Source organism: Wasmannia auropunctata, unplaced genomic scaffold, assembly GCF_000956235.1.
Source record: "Wasmannia auropunctata unplaced genomic scaffold, wasmannia.A_1.0 LD336053.1, whole genome shotgun sequence".
NCBI classification, from domain to species: domain Eukaryota; kingdom Metazoa; phylum Arthropoda; class Insecta; order Hymenoptera; family Formicidae; genus Wasmannia; species Wasmannia auropunctata.
In genome coordinates, this window is record NW_012026837.1 from 2,185,558 (window position 1) to 2,211,320 (window position 25,763).

General features: G+C 38.5%; 2 protein-coding genes across 2 annotated transcripts in view; one reads left to right on the plus strand and one right to left on the minus strand.

The window, feature by feature from the left end:
- LOC105451022 overlaps positions 1-20,582 on the minus strand; it is a 91,174-nt gene extending 70,592 nt beyond the window's left edge. Inside the window, exons 1-2 of the mRNA XM_011691209.1 lie at positions 20,382-20,582; positions 19,250-19,385 (exon numbers count right to left, since the gene is read on the minus strand). Of these exons, the coding sequence (XP_011689511.1) occupies positions 19,250-19,385; positions 20,382-20,468 (223 nt within the window). The 5' untranslated portion in view covers positions 20,469-20,582. The remainder of the gene's footprint in view (positions 1-19,249; positions 19,386-20,381) is intronic.
- Positions 1-25,763, plus strand: part of LOC105451021 (cyclic nucleotide-gated cation channel alpha-3) — a 122,308-nt gene that overhangs the window by 14,761 nt on the left and 81,784 nt on the right. The gene's annotated exons all lie outside the window — the stretch shown is intronic.

The following is a 25,763-nucleotide window of genomic DNA, read 5'->3' on the forward strand; positions in this document are numbered from 1 at the left end:
CTATACCCTCTTTCCGTGAGATACATGGTTTCCAAACGTACGAGTCTTTGAGTTTGTACCCGCGATCGCCCGCGGATAGCCCGCGGTCGTGCTTTATCAGAAATTAGTAAATCAACTGCTGGTCAAACCAAATTACGTAAATTGCTGTAAAATTTTTCAGAACAAATTATACAGTCTAGAATTGTTTCGGCTTTTGCTTCAATAATTTATCATGTATGTTTAATCCTGATTGAGGGGATTGGTAGAATTATTAATATCATACAAACTTTAATTATATACGAAACAGCGTTTTATAAGATTGATTAAGCGAATCAAACATAAACACTTTACAATTAAAATCTGTATGTATGCAAAATAATTTATGGGTACCGTGTATTTATTAATATATGATCAATTTGTTCAAAACGACAATAAAATTGAATCTCACTTATTTTTCCAACATACCTTGATATGTGCGGATGTTGTAAAATTTACAATAAAATATTTGACGACAACGAAAGTTTCCTATTTCTATGAATCGGTAATCAGTACGACGATAGTGAGTACCAACGAATAAGTTATTTTTGACCGTAAAATATCAGATTTTTATCTGTAAAATCAAACAAAGTTACAATGAAAGTCGCGCGAACGTGTCGGAAACTAGTCATGTAAATATAAGAAGTTTTACACGGCAACTTTTGAGAAATCTCATTTTGCCAGAGTTTTCATATGTCGTACTTCAAACTTTTCGATAATGTATAATGAAAAATTTTACATCAACGAATATCGATTGAACAAGAGACGTCATCAAAATGTTTATTAATGTAGTTAGAATGATCATACATTTCTCTTAATATATTTAAATGAAAACTTCTTATATTAAGCTTAAAAAGCATTCAAAGAAATGTCATGATCTTATACATGATGTAACAAGAATTACGATAGTAATTTACCTACAATTTCGTTATTAATAAAAATAATATATACTATCATATAAACGTAAGAAAAAAACAGCTGTATCTAATCATTTTTATCACAATCTTTCTCTCCGAATTATACTACAAATTCATAGCAATTTAATCTATAAATAAATTCTTGTGTGCCAAACTTTAGTAATTAATTATATATAATTAATCGAATATATACACTAAACATTAAATTAATAAAAATAATTTCAGATTTCACGCTGCTACAGTAGAATTTTGAATTAGTTGAACTGTGAACATTGACTTGTAAAATATAAGCATACTTAAAAGTGACCAAGATAATTAATATTTTAAAAAAGTTTAAATTTTATCAATTGTTAATGACAGCAAGAATGATCGCGTAAGAGTGGTCTTCGACGTATTCTCTCTTTTACTTATCGCGATCGCGTTTCAGAGAGTAATACGACGGAACGATTCCCCACCACTACCTGTTCGCTCGAGCGTCACGGAGAGACACAGAACGACTCTACGTATGTATACATACATACGCTACAACATAAACACCAAGACCGCGTGCTGAACAAATTATGAAATATTTTACGTTTACAATCTAATGGTCTATTTAAACATTTATAGAATATTCACGCTGAATATTCTTCGTTGATTTCTTTCATATTAAATTTCATTTACAGCTTAACAACGAGCCGCGACGTTATAGTTTCATCAGCGACTACTTGAAGAATATTTTGGTATATATTCAAGCTGTTTGGTTAACCGCAATGCCTGTTGCTGCACTTTGCGCGCGTTACACGTCAAATACAAACGCGTGGATTAACAATTGCCCGGGCTATTTAGAGATAGTCTAAAGCGGAGACGGACTAAGAGGGATCGAGGTCGCGATAGTTTGACGGAGGGTAGATTGCGGCGTGTGGCACAAACAGGAATTAACCTCAACAATTATGCGGCCCTTTGTGGCTAGCAAGGTCAATATCAGTTTCCCTACTCCATGTCTCCGCTCATCCATGAGCTCGCATTATCGTTCGGTTGATCCACCAAAGTACATGGACCGCGGAGAGTGTGTTAAGATGATCGATCCCGCATACCCCCGGTAGTAACATAATCCTCGTTTACTCGCATAAATTAGCATATACTTCCAGATGCTGCGGTCGCTTTTCGGCGATCTCGTTTTAATAAGGAAAACAGACGGTGATTTATGTGGCGACTGATTTGTTACGTATATTCTACGGGCGCGCGGTTACTTAAACACCAACTGCTACAATTAAATACGATTATTAAGATTAGTTTAATCTTAACAAGCAAATGGTAATAATTCACAGCAGTGAAACAGTGGGTCGCAAGAATCAACGTGTTGAATTGAAAGATTATAAAAAGATTATAGCTGTTTATATACTCTATTAAATATCATGCCGTATACGTAGATAATTTTCTCCTTCGCCAGAATTTGTGTGCCGCATTATAACAGCCGATCGATGCCACGAAAGTATAAACGAATCCGCGTTAATTTTATATACTCCGTTTGTTAAGGTAAAATATTATGTGCGAGCCAACTTGCTCAACTGACACGTTCATGCATATGCGAACTAACGCGAAACCTGACGCAATGGTGCGTCAAGACATTCTGCTTATTGTGCCGCCTGTATATTCTTCCCGACCCTTGGGTACCACAAATGTTTGTCTCCATCAGGCAAGCCGAGGATCGTTTATATAGCTGGGTACATGGGTATGTTAGATAACGTCGCGGAAATAAATGCCACTAGTGAATCTGTTGTGGTGTGAACATTCAGGCAAACTATATACTCGCGACGACACGGCATTTGTCGCGTCTATGCTCATTTATCTTTTATCACGCGGCATTAAAAGTAAACTCCCTGAGAATTGCGTGTGTACATAATTCCCCCGATTTCGCACTTCCCTTTATTCCTCGGCGAGATTTGGAATTGTCTTCTTTTCGACAGAAATGTGTGTGTGTGTTTTGCGTCGTGTTTGCTATATTTTTTCATCACACCTTTTTGAGATATTTAATATTAAATATCTTAACATCTAATGCGAAAGGTAGCATGTAAAAATATTAAGATATTAAATTAATTTAGAATATAAAAGTTAATTATACTTAATTAATTCGAAGTATGCCGTTCTATCGTTCCATTTTTATTTAACCAGCAAGATTTGTAAGTCTTTAGATTCTATTAGGTACGCTTTAAAATCAGATCTTCTTAGAGTTTATGTTTCATAAGATTCCGCGACGGCCCTCATCAGGGTTTTACGAGCCATCGTACGAAATGTGTTTCCGCAAATCTGCCCTATAACATCGCTGTCAACGCATCTGCCCGTTCATCCAATATCCAATAACGGGATAGGTGTAAGATAATCCTGAAGGATCTGTGTTTATACAGCGTATTTCTCGCTTTGTGAACAATTAAATTAGTATTGCTTATACATATATTAACATTTAAAATATTTATATTACCGACATAAATATTTGTAAAAATGTCTCTCATGTCTTACAAGATGTGAATTTGAACTACTTTAAACCTCGCAATCTTCTAAGCTTTTCCTACGCATTTATCACCCGTTCTATAACATAAATATTCCGCATTCACACTTACACCCGCAACAAACGTTACCCACGGCTTAAATAAGAGATCGGCCGTCAGCTTGGCGGCTAGTGGCTAGCAACGTGATTGTTAAACGGTTCAAGCTGCGTAAGATTAATTGCCGCAATCCGACAACGACGATTAATTGTTACAATTTGCCGGAAATTTTCGAGAACGCCGTATAGAGGCGATTCATGCACGAGCGGCAGCTCAGAATATTGAGTATCGAATTGCTATCGCCATAATTCCGCGTAATTTAATCTTCCCTATGATATCCCTATATGATATTTAATGATCTATTACACTGAGAAGCGCTAACTGCCTGCATCATCGCTGGGCGTAAATCAAAATTTCCAAATTAACAAATTTCTCGAATTTTTTGTGTTTTAAAAATCTTAATTTTTAATAATAGTTAATTTCATTTTTTAATTAAGATAAATCGATTAATTCGACTCATTAAAAAAAGCAAACTTAATTAAAACTGTGAATTTAAATGTTTCAGATTTTATTTTATCGTTCCTATAATAGATATTACGTATGTATTAGCAAGCCAGTTTCTTCAATTGCAAAATACTTGACCTTTAATAATATTACCTTCGATGATACTAAAGGTTTAATTATAACCATAGGAACGTTATATTCTATCCGATGAAAACAGTATAATTATGTAAATTCGATAGTATTATTGATTAACAGATGCAGCGTATTAATATCCAGTAATTATATATCTCATTGAAATTATATTTAATGTGAGAAAATTCCCGTATTGCTTCGTTCAGCGCTCCAGCGCTTGTACGATTTGGTGTAATAAGCGCGTTCGATGAAATAAGCAATATTTCCAACTCAATACTGCCGTAACATAATGAATCCTCGCGATATTTTTCCTATCATAAGTATTGCATTAGGATAATGTCTGCCGCATCCCTCGGCAACGATAACAAGTGCGAATTACTCCCATCGGTTCGTTTAACACAATGTCTTCCGATGGAATAACTTTTCCTCGCCAATTTGCATCCAGAAGTCTAATATTTTGGTATTGCTCAAGCTATGCAAATATGATGCTTGCATAAGATTTGCATTTCATTTCGAAACTACTATTGTTATTGCTTGTAATCTTTCCCATTTTCAAAATTATATACAAATATAACAAAAAGATATTATACTATTACAGTATATTATTTCCTGCTCCTCTTCCGTAGGAGAAAGCAAATTTTTGCATAACAGCAATAAAAAAAGATTTTGCTATAAAATGTGTAAATTTCTTACATTATTAAGTTCTGTTAAAAACAATCATATGCAATGTTACGGCTTGCGTCGTAACATTCATTTTTGTTAAGACGGGGCTTTTATACATATCTCAATATTTTAAGATGTCATTTTACAGTTTGATAATGTAAGAAAGAAAAATCAAATGCACAGACACAGGATATTTGCTCTTTTCTCCTCAAGCCACGGTACAGGGTCGACCGTTATTGTTCTAAGATATCGATAAAATTTTCTCAATAAGGCACTCATCCGCGAAATGTACGTCTCACGAGCGGACGACAACGGAAGATAGAACGGTATCGAGCATCTATACTTGACGAGAGGAAGCTACGACGGATAACACACACGCCATGCCCACTCTCCATCATTTTAATATTCTCTCACGTTCTGATTCTCCGGTGGACGTATATTTTATCCCGGACCGGCACGAATCACGTTTCGCCTTTCAACGTTGAGCATATCCGTCTTACGATAACATATTCCGGCGATATGGAGATTCTTATGCAAAACACTCCCTCGAACGTTCGTTACACGTTTCCACGCATTCGTCTTCGGAGAGTGGCGTCACGATGGCCGGAGGGGGATGCACACCCGAATAAGGATTGGCACGCAAATGAGATGAGCTATCGCGAGATGTAGCGCTGTTGATGACGCGTTTTAGGAGCCACTTTTTTTTCTGCACGCCGTCCTTATCGCGAGTGTGAGAAATGCGGTTATTTTTAATAAATCCATTTACGCGAAGTCGGTATTTAATTACGGAAGGCTAGGCTAGAAAAATATTTTGTAAATCTCTTGTGTAAAGCAAGAAAATAACGTTGTGTAAACATCCGGTATCTATATTGTTGGCAGCAGTGTAGAGTGGCGTGCGTAGTAACTTTAAATAAAATCTATTTTGATATAGACACATCCTTGCACTTCCGTACGAGTCGCGAAATACTATCGATTGTTATTTACATATACATGTATTATAATTCCAAAGTATTGTAACGTGTAATATTCATGAGTGTAATTATCTATAGCAGTAATTATTTATGTACCGAGTGTAGACGTACAGGGCCATACATATTTATAAGGGAAATTTGAAAACGGAATCGATGTCGTGAAATTATGAGTGTTACTATGTCATATATATTGCATCTCATAATTAATTAATAATTTATCATTACATCGAAATATTGTGTCAAAAAAGCTCTTTGCAGAATATTCTATACAATTTATACATTTATACATTTATAATATTGCTAATATTACTAATATTATCATTCAACTACCTTGATACGAGAAAATTAAATATCAATTAGAGAGATAATCTATATATATTATATATTTTTTTCATTAAAACGATGAGCTTTGGATACGAAAATGTCAATATTTTTTCGGGCAATAAGCGAAATTGGACATTCGGATTTTTCCGTGTGGTTTTACAGCATGTTCTCATCTTGAAAATCCTATCTCGCGTGTTGCATTCGCGATGCTGCGTGCTGTACGTAGTCCGAAGTGTCATTCGAGATGCGGGCCAGTAGTAAAAGCATTTACGCCGGCAATATTGCGGCAGTTGGACGAACGAAACGTCGATCGATGTTACTTGCCATCCGGCGTCGATAGTTATATCTTACATGGTATTCTAGGTTCATCGTTCTTTCCTTTATATTCGCGGAAATGGCTTCTCTAAGTTATAAATGACCGAAAATCAGAAGGATACTCGGCTTTTGTGAGTGCGAAAATATATAGCAAAATCTTATTTTTCAATCCATTTCAAGTCGTAAAACTCCCTTTTGTTAACGAGATTTTTGTGCAAATTTACAAATCCTGAGAATTCTGTAATATTTGCGATAATATACGGCGCTCGATTAAGTTTTTATTGCAGAAAATTCGATTTGAAATTCCAAGCTTTCGCGGCGTTATACAAAGAACGACAGAGAATGTCTCATTCAAGGGGAACGTGGGTTTTCTGAAATTAAAAGCTTGATCTAGCTGCTTCGTTATGCCAGAAATATAAAGCAGCGAATAAAACGAGAAGATATCGAATCCGTCCAGTGTTGTTTTCCGCGTTGCGTACAAAAATCATAAAATAAATTCATTAATAGAAGTCGGTTTTACGGGTTTTGAGCGCGTCGCGGCTCCGCTTCGTTACACAGCAGGAATACGACGCGCGGGGGTGGCGAGGGCTGTGAATGCAGCGGGGTGGTGTAGTTTATTGCATGGGCGGAGGAATTCGAAACTACGTCATTGTGTACGCGAGTGTTCTCAACTTGCATCGCGCTCCGTCGCCGCCTCGTAAAATTCTAGATCCTAACGTTTACGCAATAACGCACAAGCAATAACCACACAAGTAATAACCACGTGTGTGCATATAAAACGCGCACGTTTTCGGATTTTGTAAAATTGTGAACGTACGTAAAATTGTATCGATTCAGACGGTAATTAATCCCACAAGTGTTTTTGAGAGAACTTAATAGTACACCAAAGGCCTTTGCGCGGTATATCTGGTCGTTATTGATCGTAAAATAATGAAATAGGCGGCTTTTATACGAAAATTACTAATTTATATAATTCATATAATAATGCGCATTATTTTATAATTTTATTTGAATTTATTGTCCAATGAATCGTTCGCGCTATATCATAAAAGGGACGAACTGCAAATGTTTGACCGCCTACACTCGAAATTGATTTTATCGTAATATCGATGGGCACTGCGATATTTTATTTTAAATCGCATGTGACGTTGGATTTATTTTTATATGTCTCTGGCACCATGTTTATATAAGATTTATCGTAAAAGGCTGTGGAAGAGAGTAATTAATAATGTTGAATAATTGTAAGCTGCAATGACCGCGTGTAATGGTATTATATCGTAGCGAACTACATTACGTTCTGTCGTCTAATCCTTCACAATTTAATTTAAAAAAAAGTAGTTTTATTGCTTACATTGAGTTCTCTTTGTAATAAAAAAACACGAAAATATATTTTACCCGGTTGTTATTATTACAGTTGTTATTACAGTTTATTGCTTCATTAAAATTAAACAAGTTCGTTAGCATTAGAGCATCATTTACAACATTTCTCCCATTAAATTTTTTACAAGCGATTGATTGATCACTTTGTCACCGTAACTAGATTAATGCAGTGTGCATTATCGGCAAGACATTAAGTAATTCATAAGAAAATTTGCTTTTAGCGATATTAATCATTATGACACTTAATGATATTTACGTAGTCTCGGAGACCATTATGAGACGGTAGAGACACTTTTGCAAAACCACATCGAGTTTTTCCTATCTCTCTCTCTCGTATTTTAATAGTACCTAATTACTGCTGCATTAATGATTCCTTGTGTTATTGTGTAGGTGTCTTTGTCTTCGTCGAATCTCCTCCAACCTAATTCTGCTGCAGCTCTTTGGAACCGCGCCATTGTCCTCCAGTGATTCTCAGCTCGCGTATTTTATCAGCCCGCGGCCGCCGCTGTCGTGTTTTATCAGTCAATATCGATTTTACATCCGTATTTTTATTTCAATCCCGTGCACCTTACGCGCTCTCGATTAAAATCTCTTCATCGTTGAGCGCGCATTCGTACACCCGCGCTGTACAAGGTTTTTACGTGGTTATTAACAAGAACGGAAAGCTCTTCAACATTGTTCAAAGTATCCAGCTTGTCCATCAATATCCAAGGAAAGTTTTTGAATTTAATGAATTTCACGTCAAACGGTCTATCGACAATCGCCCGATGATTAATTCGTACGGAAGATCCAGCTTTCGCTCGTTTATTTTCCCTTTTCCTGAAAAGCGCTCATACGCAGTTATAAACGCGCAAACACGTATACGTGCGGATAAGTGGTTACCTGCGGAGGACACCTTGCCCCGGAAACAGCTCGGGCACAGCTTAAAGCCATTATCGCGGTGTACCTCGTCGTTCGTTCACGGCGACCATAACCGTCAACGGCAAACTCGGCGTATAACAGATGCGTGTCCGGCGAGTGCGCATATATCTGCACATATTTGCAACTATCCACGGGGGCGATGCTACGCGAACGCACGAATTACTCAGGCCGGCAGGTGTCAGATTGAAATGCGCCGGATGACCGAGTTGACCGACGGGCGAATCCCGACGATGATTGCACCAGTTGATTATGGTCCCGCAAGAAGAGGCTTCGTCGCCTTGATGCGAACATTTTCGAAAGCATAGGAAGCTCGGATTCTAATTCTTTCCCAAGAAGTTTTAAATTTTTTGATATGCTTCAAAAAAGAGTTCTACCGCGCGTAAGAAAAGAAGTACTCAAAACTTTGCATTGTCGCTACAAAAATGATGACTTTTCCATTTTAATTTTGAAAATATGTAGCAAATCTCACAAAGATAAGTCTCATTTTCAAGATAAAACCGGTCAACTCTCTCGCTCTCGTCAGATACTTTTTAATATTTAAAAAATACGCAACGCTTTTAGCATATTAAGATTTTTTAATTAAATAGTAATAGTAGCGTTAATTTCGTGGAAAAATATTCCTCGCTATTTGCAAAACTCAGCTACTCTCATTTAGAAAATGTAAAATATCCACAAGCATTGTCCTGATTTTAAATAATTTTAAAGTTAATTAGGCTAACGTAATTCAGATGAAAGACAGCCGCGTCGGGATCGCATAGCTTTCGTGCTTTATAAAAATCGTATCTGAGCGAGAGAATTGTCGGGAATTTCATTCCCGCGACGTTCCACCTTCTCCAATTTATTTGTCTCGGTGGCGGATATTATTCCGGCGAGTCCGCGAATTCCCGAAATCTTCGGGAGACAAACGCCGGAATGTCACGAATTTCCTCCGGAGAAGGCAGCCGAAAAACATGCGGCACCGTTATGAGCGCATGCACGCGAACCTCCCACGTTTTCCTCCTGTCCCGTCGACGTTCTTGTTTCTTCTCGCCGACGGGAGTGAACCTTACCACGTCGCGTCACGAACGATAAAAAGCCGTCATTTGAGTATTCGTTGGCATTCAAATAAAAGTCAGGGGTTAATGCCCCATCCTGTATACCCGTTGTCAATCCGTTTTCGTTCCATTGAAGTTTATCATTATGAAGGTTCATCATAAAAGGCGCTATCTTCGAAGCATTTTGAGAAAATAACCTCTATTAAGCTGGACCCTCCCAATACCGCAAATTAAGTTTCTAGTAAAAATTTTAGCTATTTGTGTACTAATAAATAGTTTAAAAAAATAGCTAAAAATTTTGCTATTTATGTACTAATTTTTATTGTCCTAGTCCGAATTTTGTTGCTGAAACTGTTAAGCAGAAAATCGTTAAAATGGGGAGTCCAATTTAAAGGCAAACTGGACTTTTCATATCGAAAAAATATATAGAGTGATTCTATCGGAAAATCAAATACACTTTTGTTGCTTTTTTGTCATCCAAGACAGCGCTAAAACATTTAGAAAATATAACACTGTTTAAGAAACCACACACACACAGTTACACACACACACACACACACACACATGCACACAAATTTATATTCATATTTATATATATTCAGCGTAGCGATCGTAGCACAAGAGTTGTGCGTCTGCTTTCTGTGCCAAAGATCCGAGTTCAAATCTGACTAGAAATATCGGATTTTTATTCGATACTACGCTACTTTTCGCCATGAAAACCCCTCTAAATTAGACGGTACGGAACCGGCGTTAAAACTGTAGGTCCCGTATATCTGTTTAATTTGTAAATAGCGCATACCACAGAAATAGGATGAGGGGTCCACCTCGCTTTTGATAAGAGGCAAAGAACTTACAAGAGAGAGATATAATTCCTTTATGATATTAGATTTTAAGATGTCACTGTTCCTTGGCAGATGATCAGAGTGATATCATACTTCAGAATGAATATGCAGTTACAAAAAATAGTAGACCACTTATATAATAAACATAATTTATATAATTAAAGTCTCTATCTCAAAATATAAATTATGTTTATTATATAAATGGTCGACTATTTTTTGTAACTTCACATTACTTTTGAAGAGGCAGAGGATTCGAAAAAATGTGCTTAGTTCTACACTGTGTTTGAATAGTGTATAATGGTGCTGTTCAAACACGACGGTGTAGTGTTAAATACATTTTTTCAAGGTTTTCTTTGCCTTTTATCAGAAGCGTGGTGACCTCTTATTTCTGTGGCGTGCGCTAATTCTCTCGCTTAGACACGATTTTTATGAAGCACAGAAGTTCTGTTGTAAAGCGATTCCGACGCGATTGTTTTTTATCTGAATTACGTTTGCCTAATTAACTTCAAAATTATTGGAAATCAGAACAGTTGAAAATCAAGACAGCTTGTAGATATTTTACATTTTTCAAGTAGACAGCTGAGTTTTGCAAATAGCGAGGAACACTGTTTCACGGAATTAACGCTATTACTATTTAATTGCAGTGCTGAGTATATACATATAATGGTATTTCTTAAACAAATTATATTTCGAAGATATTTTAGCGCTGGAGCAACAAAAAAACAATAAAATCTGATATATTTGATTTTTCAATGGATAACTCTATATATTTTTTTCGGTATGGAGCTCTAACTTTTCATTAAATTTCCCCTGGATTTCCTTCCCCATTTTAGATGCGATTCTCTGTTAAACGATTTGAGCAAAATTCGGACTAGAGCAAATTAGCACTAAATTTTTTACTAGATCCGAATTCAACTGTGATGATGAGGAGTCCAGGTTAATAAGGGTGAGAAAATAACCAGTTAATAGACTGCCTTTCAATATAACTACTATACAGAAAATTAATTGAATACTAATCATGAAATATTTAATTAGAATTGAGTGGTACTAGAATTATTATGATAGTATTAGTCCAAGAATTCTTCCGCATTTTCAATATTTTCGAAAAAGAAGATGTTAGAGAGACGATTATAATAAAATCGACGTTAATAAGCCGCATTTATGAAATAAAATAATGTCTACAATCAACGAGCATTTGCAAGCGTCGCACGTATCCACGATACGAGTGGCGATGGAGTAGAAATGAGCCGCGCGTAACACGGTTTTAACGAGAAACGTGAGTTTTGCTCCGAAAAACCTATTCGCTGCGTTTTAAATGTTCAAGTGCTCCGCTGTTGCGACATTCGGCGAGGAGCTATCAAAGAGCACGCGCGATAGTAAGAAACCGCAGATAATCAAAACAATGCCGCCGTGCGCACGCGGCATTGTTTTCCCTCGCTACAAGTGTGCAGTACGATTTGAAGTTTATTCGATAATGATGCTAACAAAAGTGTTTGACCTGAAGAAATGAGACGCGAAAGAAACAGAATTGTTAAACGGTAATAAAATGTGAGATGGACCTATATATGTATAGAAACTTAGGATTCAAAATTAATAAAAATCCTACCTGTCAATGAATTTCTACAGAAGTCTGTCTAGAGAGAACACTTTTTTTCTTTAATCCACGTAAATTATGACAGAAAGAAATTACAACTGTTTTAGCACCTCCTCACTTCCCTATACTTTCAGTTGGGCGCACTAAAGAATGATTAGCTTTTTACGTCCGGGAGAACCGTTTTATCCACCCTTAAGTGTCACATGGGGAGATTTAGATCGAAAGATAGCGCGAAAAGGGGATCTGCTTGGCGCAATGAGATGAGCTGTTTCGTTTGTATTTCACGAGAATAAATGAGGATTACGAGGAGTCCGGATAGCATGGTGCATAATTGACGCATTGTCTTCGCTTCAACAAGTCGATTGTACTTCTAACAAAGTCCCAACAGCGGGTTATAATGAAAGTTAGGCGTCTGTTTTTGATATGTCCCTGATGAAATTAAAAGCTGTCAAAGCTTAAATACCGAAAGGATCTTTTTTTGTATTAAAATTCTAGACGGAGATTATTGTGAAATTCTATTTGATATCAGTATTGCACTACTAGGCGAGTAATGAAACTAATCTGGAATAGATTTTTTTATTTTAATCACAAATAAATAATTTGTGGCGCTATTTAAAAATTTTTACGTAGTATATATATGTATATCTTTATATTTATATGTGTACATAAGAATAATATATGAAGTCTGGGAGGAAATGAGAATTATTTGTTTATCTATTCAAAGTTAAAGTGATGATGCTGTTAAAACTTTTAGTAATAGTGATTTTACTATCCCTTTCTGGAAGGAGATTAATAGGAAATTATATCATAATATTTCTCCTGGATACTTAATATAATCTTTTAAAAATCTAAGAGTTTGCCTTTTGTATCCTTCTTGGAGGCAGCCAGGGATATAAGGCTTTGTCCTCTCAACTTTCCATTAGACATTCAACGAGTTGCTACGGTTTTATGGGCAATAAAGGTCATAAGTGAAAAAGGAAGATTTATTCTTTTTAATCTTGTACATAATATTCCGCCGGTGATAGAAATGACGTTCTCAAGGTATCGGTGGTGTTAAAATGCTAAGGTTCAGCATAAGCCATAATCATTAAAGATTGTAATAGCAACATTTCTCTCTCTCTCTCTCTCTCTCTCTCTCTCTCTCTCTCTCTCGGAGTTCGGCAAAATTCTACTTTTATTATTAGTGCCGTCGTTATAAGGTTCAGCATTTACTATCACGCTTCTTTCTTCCGTCTAAAATTGTAACATCGTCGTTTTCTTAATATCAGTTAATGTCTGTTTTGCGACTATATCAGATTTCCGCGGTCGATGCCGCCCCCTCCCCTTCCGTAAGCCCGAAGATAAAGAATTCGATCAAAATCTAATCTAGCGTGCAACGCGCCGCGTCAATGAGGTAATGCACTTGCTAATCTGATAAAAGCTATGACAATCAACGGGTAACACGCGGCAGATGAAAATCAAGTCCACTGTGGCAATCTATCTAACCGGGCATCGTTGCCCCGATATCGATCGTACTGGTAAATGATGTTGATGTGCATCAGCCCAAACCTCAAGCAAGATACATGCGAGTTACGTTGACAAAAAGATCGTATAACGATTATTTTTGAAAAATACACTTCCCTCGCGTAGAGAAAGCTGCGAAGTCCGAGAAGGTTCAATATATTTTGTATAGAAAAAACATTTAAAAAATCATTTAATAAATCTCAAATTCGTAAACTAATTGATCTGCAGCTGTTATCAGCAGATATTAAACATCTCCGCCATCTCGGGAATTGTTATTATTTATTTGATCACAAATTGAATAACCGATAATGCACTATCGATCTCGCCGGACGAAAAGCTGATAAATCGTAGGAAAAGTGATTACCTGCATGCGAGTCATTAATTTACCCTCCGAATGAGATTATTGAAAATGATGTACATCGAGGCTGTGTATACGCCGAAGCTTATTATCAAACTCATTTCCGTGCTATCAAATCGCCATCGATACATTAAAATTGTCATATTTTCGATAATACAGCGAGCTTTGTACATAAACAATTAAGCGAAGCTTTTGCTGAAGATAACAGGAGTTATAATAATGCTGCTTGGATCTGCATCTTGCAATTGATTAAACCGAAGTGAGCGACGAGCGCAAAATACTTGTTTCGCTTTACCAGGTCGTAAACAGCAACGATGTTATAATAATTACAATCGCATCATGAAAGTTTCGAGTCTCTTTAGGAAACTCGAGAAAATCGTGATATAATTCAAAAAGGAAAAAAACAGGTCTCGTGGAAAGGAATGAGCAGAGGGATAAACTTTTACCTATTTTAAAACTTTTCATAATGGATAACTTTTACTCAAAACTTTTTCTAGTAACGCATGGTTTAAACATTGTAGCACCTTGGCAAATATCTGCAGAAGTTTTGAGATGAAAGCGAAGTTCATGAAAAGTATCAATGTCATTTCGTATTTCACCATTTTTCTTTCGTCGCGAAATATGTATATTCAGAAAGAAAAACTTTTTTTCAAAAAGCCGAAAAGTTGAGAGAAATTTCGTAGTATAAAATATTTTAGAATCTTTATATTATAATAATTATTTTTATATTATAATTTATATTATAATTATTATTTTTACACTCTAAAGACATTTTCCTTTTAAAGATATCCAGTTCTTCGTATAAAGATCCGCTGGACGTGCAAACACTCCCGATCGTCACTCGAAAGTGTATATATATATATCGCCAAACTGGTCCGGACGATTAACTGCAGATTGGAATACCGGGGATCAAAAGGGCTCGCATGTCATGAAAATTTCCATAGAGGCATCTCTGAACAGAGATTGCCGCAATACGAGGCGAGCAAATATTTGTTTGTACTCGCGGATGCTGCGAAGCTCGAATTTTCAGAGGTGCGAGTACATTTGTGGGGGCAACTTGGTTACGTATCTATCGGTCACGCGTGCGCGTGTACGTGCCATGTACGTGTCAGCGGCTTACAGACTTTCAACGTACCTTGTTGACAGGATCAACCGGCGGCGAAACCGGTACACTCGCCTCTCTACTTCACTACAACCATTTTCAACCGACAAAAAAGTATTTTTTATCCCTCGAGCTCGATCAATTTTGCCGCGAATTGGTTTATGTGCTCGAGCGATACGTTCGTTTTGGCGCTGTAACCATCCGCCGAAATAACTCTCATGTGAAATTCACAAAATTATCTGCCATAATATAAATTCAATACAGCGAAGTACCCCAAGTTAAATCGTGATCTCTTTAAAACAACGTTTTAACATCTCTCACCGCGTAAAAGTGTAACAATGTTTTACAAAATATTCAATTATGCGAAAATCCGAAATAACATGTTCTATTTTGATTTAACCATTGAATATTGATAAGATGAATAACAGAAAATAAACAAATTTTATGGATTAATTAAACGGGGAAAACGAATTATCGATTTCGTACTATTCATTTTATAAGAACTAATGAATAATTAATTGAATTGTATGTCGAATTTAAACTAACGGCAAAATTTTACATTAATCCTACATTGTGCAGAAAATGTGAGTGTGTTTGAAGACTTAAAACACAGACTGAATGCATGCATTAACAAAAATCATCAATTTGTGCTAGTTGTTGCAAGCATTAATCAAGCCGTCAAAATATTTCGGCATTATTTAAAGAGACGGTGAAATTCAGTAATTTTTAGCAAGCTTTTCTATTTTTATTGTTCGCATTCCATTTAATATTATTATACTATACTATAAACGACAATACAATAATTTGAGCCGCTAGCGTAAACTGTGAATTTAAATTGAAGACAATTAGGCTCCTAAGAATAAATCAGAAATAATTAAGTAATGCCAATGCGAGCCAACACGGATGTTGGTGTGTATAATAATTTTTATCGTCACAATATCGAGCCATACACAACTACTCGCCGCACTTTTTGTCGGTCTTATAAAACACAGTTCTTTACATAAAACCGGAATCTACTGTAACTAATTAAATTGACAAGCAATTTAATATTTTTAATGCTAACAAACAAATTATTATACACACCAACATCCGTGTCGGCTTGCATTGGCATTACTTAATTATTTCTGATTCATAAATTGTGAATTACGCAAAAAAAAAAACAAAATTAATTGATTCGACTAGTAGGAATTTTTTCCCTATTATCTTTGACTGACGCAGGTGTGTTTATAAACAAGTAATGTGCTTTCTAAGAGGAACGGAATATGCAAGCGAAAACAGAGTTTCGTAAAGTTTCAGCAGCTCCAAAGCACGACTCGCCAACATAACACGGCTGAAAGTTCCCTCCAGAAATTCGGCGGGAGCTTCCATCGCAAATTTCTTGCATTTACTATCAGGGATAAAAGTACGGATTTTATCGTGTGATTTTTAATGGAAACGTACTCTTCCATATGCAAAAACAGATTTTATAAAGCACCTTTTATAAAGTAGATTTTTATATATTACGATTTTTAGTAAAATTTGTATTTTAAAAAATTCTATATATAAAAAGATTTATTTTTGTAGAAGCAAATCTTCCAGGTTGAATTTATTATTAGATTTGATCGCGTGATAAAAAAAATAGCATAATTTAATCTTAAATCTTTTCGAGAAGAAAAAGTAATAAAGACAAAGATATCGATATTGAACGGAATAATCTACAAAAGCAATAGCTAAGTTTAATTGCACGATATTCATCCGATAATCGATAAATGCGCCACTAAAACATGGTTTCTTTTTATTCGTGTCAACTTGTGGATATTCTTGGTCGCGAGTTTATATATTATTTTGACATGCGCGAAAGCGATCGTATCTCGAATAAACAAATTAAATCGAAAGTACATTTCGTCTTACATTAGGGCAAATAAATCTCTCTGTGTTTATGAACAGTTTTAAAAAATTCAAGGGAAACACATAATGCATTTGCAGCAGCTATATTTATATCCGATGCGGTAACATTTATTGACCATTTCGTCTTTTCCGTTTGTATGCATGGAACAGCCCTGCTTAACAGGACGATCGCGTAAGCCGTTGAAAAGATTCCGAAAGCAGGTGCTTGCGCCATTCGCGACTTGCATAAGAAAGATGCGCAGAATTCTCTCGGGAAAATGCCTTTGCATTAACTTTTTGAAACGGGATACCGAGAAAGAATATCATCCTCAAAGATACACTCCACCTTAAAATAAGCTTCAGCGAGTAATAGAAACCCCTACGTTTCGCGTCGCGAAATTTATTTATGCATCTGAATTTCGTAGCTTATTTACATATTAAATGTGTTTCGAGTTTTCTCGAGTATATAATACATATTGAATGCGTATGCGTGTCGTTATTTGATTTTTACTATTATTTTTTTGCTATAGGTGTACTACTGGCAAAAAATCAAATTTTTTACGTCACTAAATTTCGACGCGCCGCCACTTGTTTCACATATGTGTATCAAAACCAGTGAAATCCAATCGAGGTGGATTTAGCGAGGAAGGACCGCGGAATTTCGAGTAAATCATTCACGAAAATATAATTCGGCGAGCTGGATCTGAAAACGCGCGAGTGAGAGTGATGCCCGACGCAACAACGGGGGGGTTCGGGCGTTTAAATGTTAAGGGCATATCCAAATTAATGGTTCGTAAATTAACGGTTAAGTGCGAACGCGCGTAATGAAAACCAACGGCACGTGCCAGGCACGATACAATTCTATTGTTATCTCCCTATGTCTCTCTCTCTCTCTCTCGCGCGCGCATCGTAGCTCTACAAAGCTTCCATGCATGCAGCTCGGATAGAAAACACTCGTCGTGGGAGAGCTTTTATTTTTCATGGTAATAGGATATCCTATTTTTCGTTATAGAATTTTTTTCCGGCCAAAAATATCGGCTAACAACGTAACAACGTGCTTTCGTGCCGTGCAGTTTTCCAGGCAATGTTGTTGATATATATATATATATATATATATATATATATATGTATATATATATATATATATATATGTATATACATATACAGATCGCAGTCGCAGAAATTTCAGCCGGCGTGTTTCGTCTATAGCGAAAAACATGATAAACTTCGATCATGGAACCGTCACGGGAATTTTAACGATATTTTATACACGGGATTGTGTGTGATTTTACGTCCTTTTTTTCCTTGTTTAAAGTCAGTCAGAAACATTCGAAAACTGTAACGTATTTTATACGAAAGGAGGAAAGAGAGAAAGTTGTTCGGAGTTTGTTTCGCGCTCTTGAATTCGGAATTTACGCGCGTAATGTATCGTTTCGATTATTCGACACAGAGGCGAATCGACCCGATCCTTACGGAGGGTTGTCGAAGGACTGTCGCGTTGTTGTCGCGCTTCTAAGGCGCCAGGAAGTAAGCTCAGGCATTAACCCGATAATGACGTAATTAGTTCCGAGATAGTTCACATCATTTATCGATAATAGTGTCATTCGTTCGGTAGACCGACATGTATTTACTTCTTTCTTTACTTTCCTCCTTTACTTTGTTACATTTCAAAGAGAGAGTGTGAATTTATATGCGGCCCCATGTATAAAACATTATTAAATTGACGTGGCGAAATTCGATTTATTCGTATTTTGTTTATAGGACGTCACGGAAGGAAATACAGATACTTTGTCATGATAGACGTTCTGATGTAATATGAAATTCTTTTTAATTTACGTTAAAGATATTTCCGAATGAAATGAATTTAGATCTTTATATACACAACTAAAATTTTGATAAATTAATATTTTCATCAATATCTTTTCCTGATATTTTTGGTAATTTTCGATACGCATTGTATTGCATAAATCAAACCGTAAAAATATAGAAACGTTCACTTGCATAATACGTTATCAATTTGCGTGCGCGTTATTTCAATCGGTAAGAAATAATATGTATATTCTTCATATAAAGCAAAAGCTCTCTTATTTTACTGAATATCTGTGCCATGATTAAAAACATGATTAAAAATTCTCGAATCGAACCGTTGATTTATAAAAGATATATAAAAGATTAATTGATGCTGTTTCTCTTCGTGCCGAGAGCGGAATCGAACAAAATTTTCCTTATCGCCGAGTCTATCGATTATAGCAAAGAATGGATTTTCATAACACAAGAACGCACCTGTTTCCGCTGCCTCGGCATCCCGCGCTTTGTAGAGTACTTCTCTAAGTGCACGCTTTGAAAAATCGCAGCACAGGGATACAACAGATAAATGGAAATCCGTGTTCGCCTCTCTCACACACGCGCGAATCTGAAACTTAAATAAGAAACGCGATCGATGTTACGGTCCATCGTGGCTGCATAAATATCCCGGGAATCAGGCGGGAGATCGACTTCGGGATATTACCCGTCAGATTCATCCGAATCCGCCGTAAAATTCGGGCGACCGATCCGAGAATGCATTTTTGCGACCGTTACAGCGGCAATCCGCAGACGCAGGCAATAAAACAATGCGCTGGATGCATCCGTGGATTTTAGCGTAGCATGCGATACGTTTGCTAATTAAAAAGATCGATTTTACTTCGTTCATACTTGTCATTATGCTTTAATAAAGTATATTAAAATGGCAATAATTTTTTAAATTTTAATTGAAGATTCAGGATTTTCGTGAATCAAACTTTCGAGACAGAATATATCGAGACAGGATGATATTTAAGATTTTATTTCTTAATTTTGTGTATTGAATCCTTAAGTGAAATTGTATCTCGTAATTTTATCTAGAACTTAATTTTTTTATATAAGATATTTAAGATTTAATATTGGAATAATTTAATTTTTTATTTTTAAAAATTGTATTCATTTTAATTAAAAAAAAATTTTTTTCTAACTTTAATCTATTAAGAAACATTGATTTCAAATTTAATCGAGATATCTATGAATATGCATGCACGTGAATTTATATAGCCACTCTGTATACCCGTAAAAGTCCCGTAAAATACCCGTAAGCGGAAATTCCGGGAGCAAAAATTCCGCGCGTCCGAATCCAAGCTGAAAAGTCGCACGGAAGCACGGAAATACGATTTCGCGACTGCGAGTTGAACAATCGGAGTCAAATCCGTCTCCAGATTTTACGCGCGCGAGATGCACTCTTCTCGATACTGCACCGTTCGTCTTCGACGACGACGACATCGGAGTGTACGCGCGTGTGAGACACCACCGCGACGTAACAACGTCGAGTTGTCACGAACGAAACAAACGCGCGCAGTTATTCAAGTTTGAGTTGTACATACATACGATATAGAGATGTACTCACCGTGACGCCACCATGCAGCTCATCGTCGCGCCGCTCGTCCCTCGTCCTGCCGCTCCGTTCCCTGTACACGTGTCGCTCGTCGCTCATGCACGTACACACAGACGTCCCTCGAGGAGGCGTCGCGCCGCGCCGATCAGGGCTGTTGGCGTAAACACGCGACGATTGTCCGTCATTTCACGACCTTCACGTGGCGATACTACACTCCCGAGTGCGCGAGACGCGACGAATTTCCGTCGACCGCGCGCCACCACCCACGTTGGACACTTCGAATTCGAACTCGCGGCAACTTCCGCGCCGGCCGTGACTTCGCCCGCGCGACGACTGCCGTGCCCGTGCTTTCACGTATCGCCGCGACGACGAACGCGAGACCGACGAGACGACGCCGCCGAGCGCCGTCGAAGCTCGAGTGGCAGGTAATCATTCATCGAAGTCGTCAATTGACGGTTTACGAGAGCTCACCCCGATCGCCCGTCGTCCGGAACTCTCATTTCCCTCGCGAATGCGCCGAGGAACGCGAGAGACGCGACGCGCGTGCGACTCCCGACATTCGCAGTATGGCTGACCGACCGCGCTAATCAAGTCAAGCTCGCGTATAGCCCCCCTTGTTCGCCTCTTACGCCAGTAGTAACAATCATCGTCGGCGTCGCGGTTCGAGCTCGGAAAAAAACGGACAGCCTTTCCACAACGTCGCGAACGTCGTTCGTTGCTCATTATTTTAGACGCCCGAATACCGACGTGTGTACAGGGCAGGGGGGGGCAGGGCAGAGCGAAGTCGCCAACTTGACTCATCGCGTATACCGGCGAGCAACATGGCGGCCACGGCGCTGGCAGACCGACGTGGGCGCGAGCGGCGCGATTAGCTCGGGCTCGCCAGACCGCGAATAGTGTGAATATTCCCGGGGTATCACGTCGTTCCCGTCACCACGACTTCTCGAGCGGCAACGTCCTCGGCTCTCAGCCTCACATCGTCGTCGAGAGCGTGTGTCGTTTCGTCTCTTCTCATCTCTCAGGTATTTGGAAACGTACGTCTATATTTATATTGCGAATTCCATCGCGTGCTTTTTCGCCCGATTTTCACCTCAGTGCCCTTTCGTTTCCCCTCCCCCCTCCCCCCGAGTGTCGCGCGCGTCCACCGGGGCGCGTTCGCGGAGCTCCTGTGCCCCGGAGACCGGAATTTAATCTCGTAAAAAGAGGACTCGCGGGAGATAGACGCGCGGGACGAGCTATGAAATCTGCAGCGGGACGACGCGACGTGACGTTGATTATTTTTGCGAGTCGCGCGCTCGGAGACGCGCCGCCGCGCCGCGCTGCTCCGTCTCCGCCAATGGTCAATACGTTTAATCCGCTGTCGTTTATGACGCGTGTTTAATTAGCGAATTTTAATAGACGAAAGTCGTTTCGGGGGGGGGGGGAATGGCGAGGGAGTGGAGGGAAAAAGAATGCGGCACGGTGTCGGCCGGTTATCGATCGCGTTTTTATTTTCGCGAAATTAAACGCGAGGAAGGGACACGGACGGGCGACGCGCGATTGACGAGAACAAAGTGCATGCCCTCATAAAAATCCCCACGGCTCTCTTCCCTCGAAAACGAACTCGGCGAAGGAGCGCGTGTGTGTTTGAGTGTGCGACCTCCCGCCGCGCTCTATTCCGCGATTAACATTCACATTATTAATTCATATTATTAATTCACATTAATTCGGCTCCCGCATATGCATGATCGAATTCTGATTCAGGCGATCGAGCGAAACGCGCACGAATTTCGCGTGAAGGACGAGGACGCAAAGTGGTTTGGTTTATAGTAAAATTATTAGCTTAATAATCGCGTACGGAAACGCGAAGCTTTATTTATGATAAATAGCCGCGATGCCGCGGCGTGTGTCCGCCGCGCGTGTACGAAAGTATTTCGCGCGCGCCAGCGGCGTTAATTCAATTGCGCCGGGACAGCGCGAATTCCGTAATGAAAATGTTTCGCGTGCCGGCTAGAGTAAATACGAGCGCGGAGCTATGAATTGACCGGATTAACGAAATATAATATTGTAGTATATATATATAATATTGTAGTATTATTGACATGTATATCGGAGGATGCGAATATGCGCGTCCGCCATGAATTGCCATTAAAAGATGGAAAATCGTAAAATTCGTTATATACCCCGCTGTATCCGTGGAATATCGTCGCTGACAATTAATCGTAACTATATAGCAGATATACACGCGCATTATTTCATCCGATTGACAACCTGCTCAATGCTCTCTCCCGTCAGTTTAACTGAATCGTAACTGAAGTCTCGCGTTAACTTTTATTAAAAAAAAAAAAAAAATACAGGAACGGCGTTTGTGTATTTCTGCGTCGCAGCAGGTTTTCCGTCGTTCCCCGAGACTTTCGGCGTGTATCGGAATTTCATGGGAACGAATTTCGACAAACGAATTTGGACAAAGTCATCAGGACTCAAATGGAGAAGATCTAAAATCTTGGGGGACACAAGCGCGCGTTCAACGTGAAAATAGATGTGTCAAGTGCGACATAAATACCTCCACCGCGCGCGAACGGCCAGCCGATAACCGTCTATTTTTAGTCCTTATTTGCAGGCGTCCCGCGCATAATATCGATATTGCAATTTCTGCCGGGCACAAGATACTAATAGCTGTTTTTCTGCGCATCTACATATCGATTCGCGGGACACATGCACGACGCCGCAGGAGGTAGTAAAGTGTGTAGATAGAAGTATATAAGAAAATTTGTCTGCTGAATCACGTATAGTTTCGCAAATAGAGACAGAGAAAGTGAGTGAGAGAGACATTTTTTTTTCATTTTTCCAGAGCTGTGCGAGGAGAGATAATTGTACCATAAAACGACACGTACCGCTGTTCTATCTAAATGCTAAAAAAAGTCACTGCAACGACCGCGCTCGGTACAGTTCAATTACGAACAATTACGGCGAAATTGCATTTGGTAATTACATGTGTAATATGCGATTATAACTTGTTTCCGATTGACCTGAGTGCAACTTAAGTTTCGAACGCACAGCGTAGCGTTTCCATTTGAATTTCTAACGCGGCGAGGGAGGGGAGGGAGAAAAGGGAATACGAAACACATCCTAAAAAAGCATTTAGTTATGATAGCGAGTAATTTTCATGAATTTCCACGACTGCGGAAAGTCTGCATATTATTTAATTAAAGAGCAAACGAGCTTTCGCGTAATGCGAGTCCGTTACTTTTAAAATTTTCGCAAGAGGATCCGGTGTCTGATAATAAGCTTAAATAACGAGGTATTCTCCATTACCATGCCTAAATTAAGAGACGATTGTTGAGAACTTTTAGAGTACACTTTGAGAATCCGTAAATACATAAATTCTGTAGTTTTCGTAGCTTTCAAATTTCTGAAAGTTTAAACTGATCGTCTCTGTCCTTTCTGCGCTTTCCGTATCTACCAAATGCCACGTAAAAGTTCAAGTTGTCGTAATATTATTTCTTTTATTGGAGGAAACATGAAAGACGTTTTAATTAGTTTGTTGGCGAGGGAGGGGGGAAAAAAGGAATCTTGTCGCGCATTTGGTGAAAGCATCCCATTTTCAGCGACGCAAAGTGCTTTTGGGGTTTTGATTTCATTTTACGATCTTTATGTAACGTGGAGTTTCACTGGGCAGGATGGTTTCCCTAGAAAAAGGTTTACTACTTTCTTTAAGTACGCTAATTGCATTTTAACACAACTTTCTCTTCCTCTCTCTCTCTCTCTCTCTCTCTCTCTTTCTCACATCTTTGTCAGACATTATTTTAGACTTTCTCGCGACGTTTCCGTACTGCCTCTCTCGCCGCTCGAGTATCTTCATCTATAGCTACGAATCGCCGCGTGTTATTTTCTTGTAAAAGATATTTCCGCTTGATATCTTTGAAATGAAGTAAATGTATAGTACGCTTGCTAAACTATATTTATTGCGAACGTGGTTGCATCTCTCGTCTCCTCCGGTCGATTTCATCGAAAAAATTTGATGTAGAAACTTCGAAAAAAAAAACAAAAACAAAAAGGAAAAAAAGAACCTTTACATCCAGATAGCCTTGTTGTAACGCGTTGCTTTTAGTCCAATTATCTTTCCGTTGTAAAACTTCTGTATACGCGGCAACCAAGTACAATATATTGATGCATATCACTGTGAAATTTCGTACCCGTGGCGTGGGACCCGCCGTTTGTTTTACTACTCCACTCTGGTCTGGTCTGGGGTTTATGCGTCGGTGTCTACTACTACTTCGGTTTACGAACTCCGTTAGAAACGATTAGCGGAGTGGCTCTTCTGTGATATGAATTGTTATCGATTAAATGTATGTATATTGATTCTATCGCTGCGCTGCAAGGCATTAACACATGCGAGAATAACAGCACAATCCCCTGCTAGCTCGGACTGTTTGTCGCAAATTGCAGCGACATTAGTCCGAGCTGGCGTTGACGTAAGTTTTAATGGGACCTTCCAATCATATCCGGCTAATAGTTACATGCTTGGTAACGAGTGTCGCGAGCTTCATAATGACGATGTACAATGCACGGACGACAAAACCTTTATATATAATTTGTCTACACTATCAGAGTTCACGTATAGGAGAAACACGAAAAATTAGAGTAATTTATTTTGTCGAAAAAGGCAATTTTTTTTGCAATCCAATATGCACCGTGGATTAATCCGGTAGATAAAAATTATTCATTCAGAAGAGATTCGTTATTCCGTCCGTTCTTTTTTTTCCTTTTTTTTTTCCATCGTATGTTCAGTCCCCCTCCGCGTTTTCCACGCTCGATAACGCGTAAAACTGATGCGCTACTCTTGTCGCCGAAGTTTACCGCGGTCCAACGGATATTCCGCGTCGTATGTATCCATCGGTGGCGATACTTTAGAAACGGGAAATGATCCGCGCAGATGCAACATGCCAAGCGATTCATTCCTCAATTGACTCGTTGCGAATCAATCTTTGTGCATGTCTATCGCAGCGTGCGCCGGGAGTACGCGCGCGGCTTTCAGCGCTCGTTTCTTCCCGAAACGAATTTTTCTGTTTTCGCCGAGGCACAACAGTCCACGCCAACAGCCGGCATTTTTCGGAGCAAGCTCTGAAAGCTTATCCGATTCTATTTCGGCAATCTGGACACCCATTGCCTACCTGCAATATTGTTGTTGTTCCGCCCGTCAACGCTCCTTTTTTTGAGTCCCATTTGTGCTTGTCACGCACTGTCAAAAACACGCCCGAAATGAAATTTCTATCACGTTCTTTATTCCCATCGAGAACACACACACATCCATTTTAATTTTACCTCGTGCCTTTGATTCTTCCCCTTTTTCCTTCTATCCTGCTTTCACATTTATTTGCTCAGTTTTTTTTGATAGTTGAAACAGGCATTATA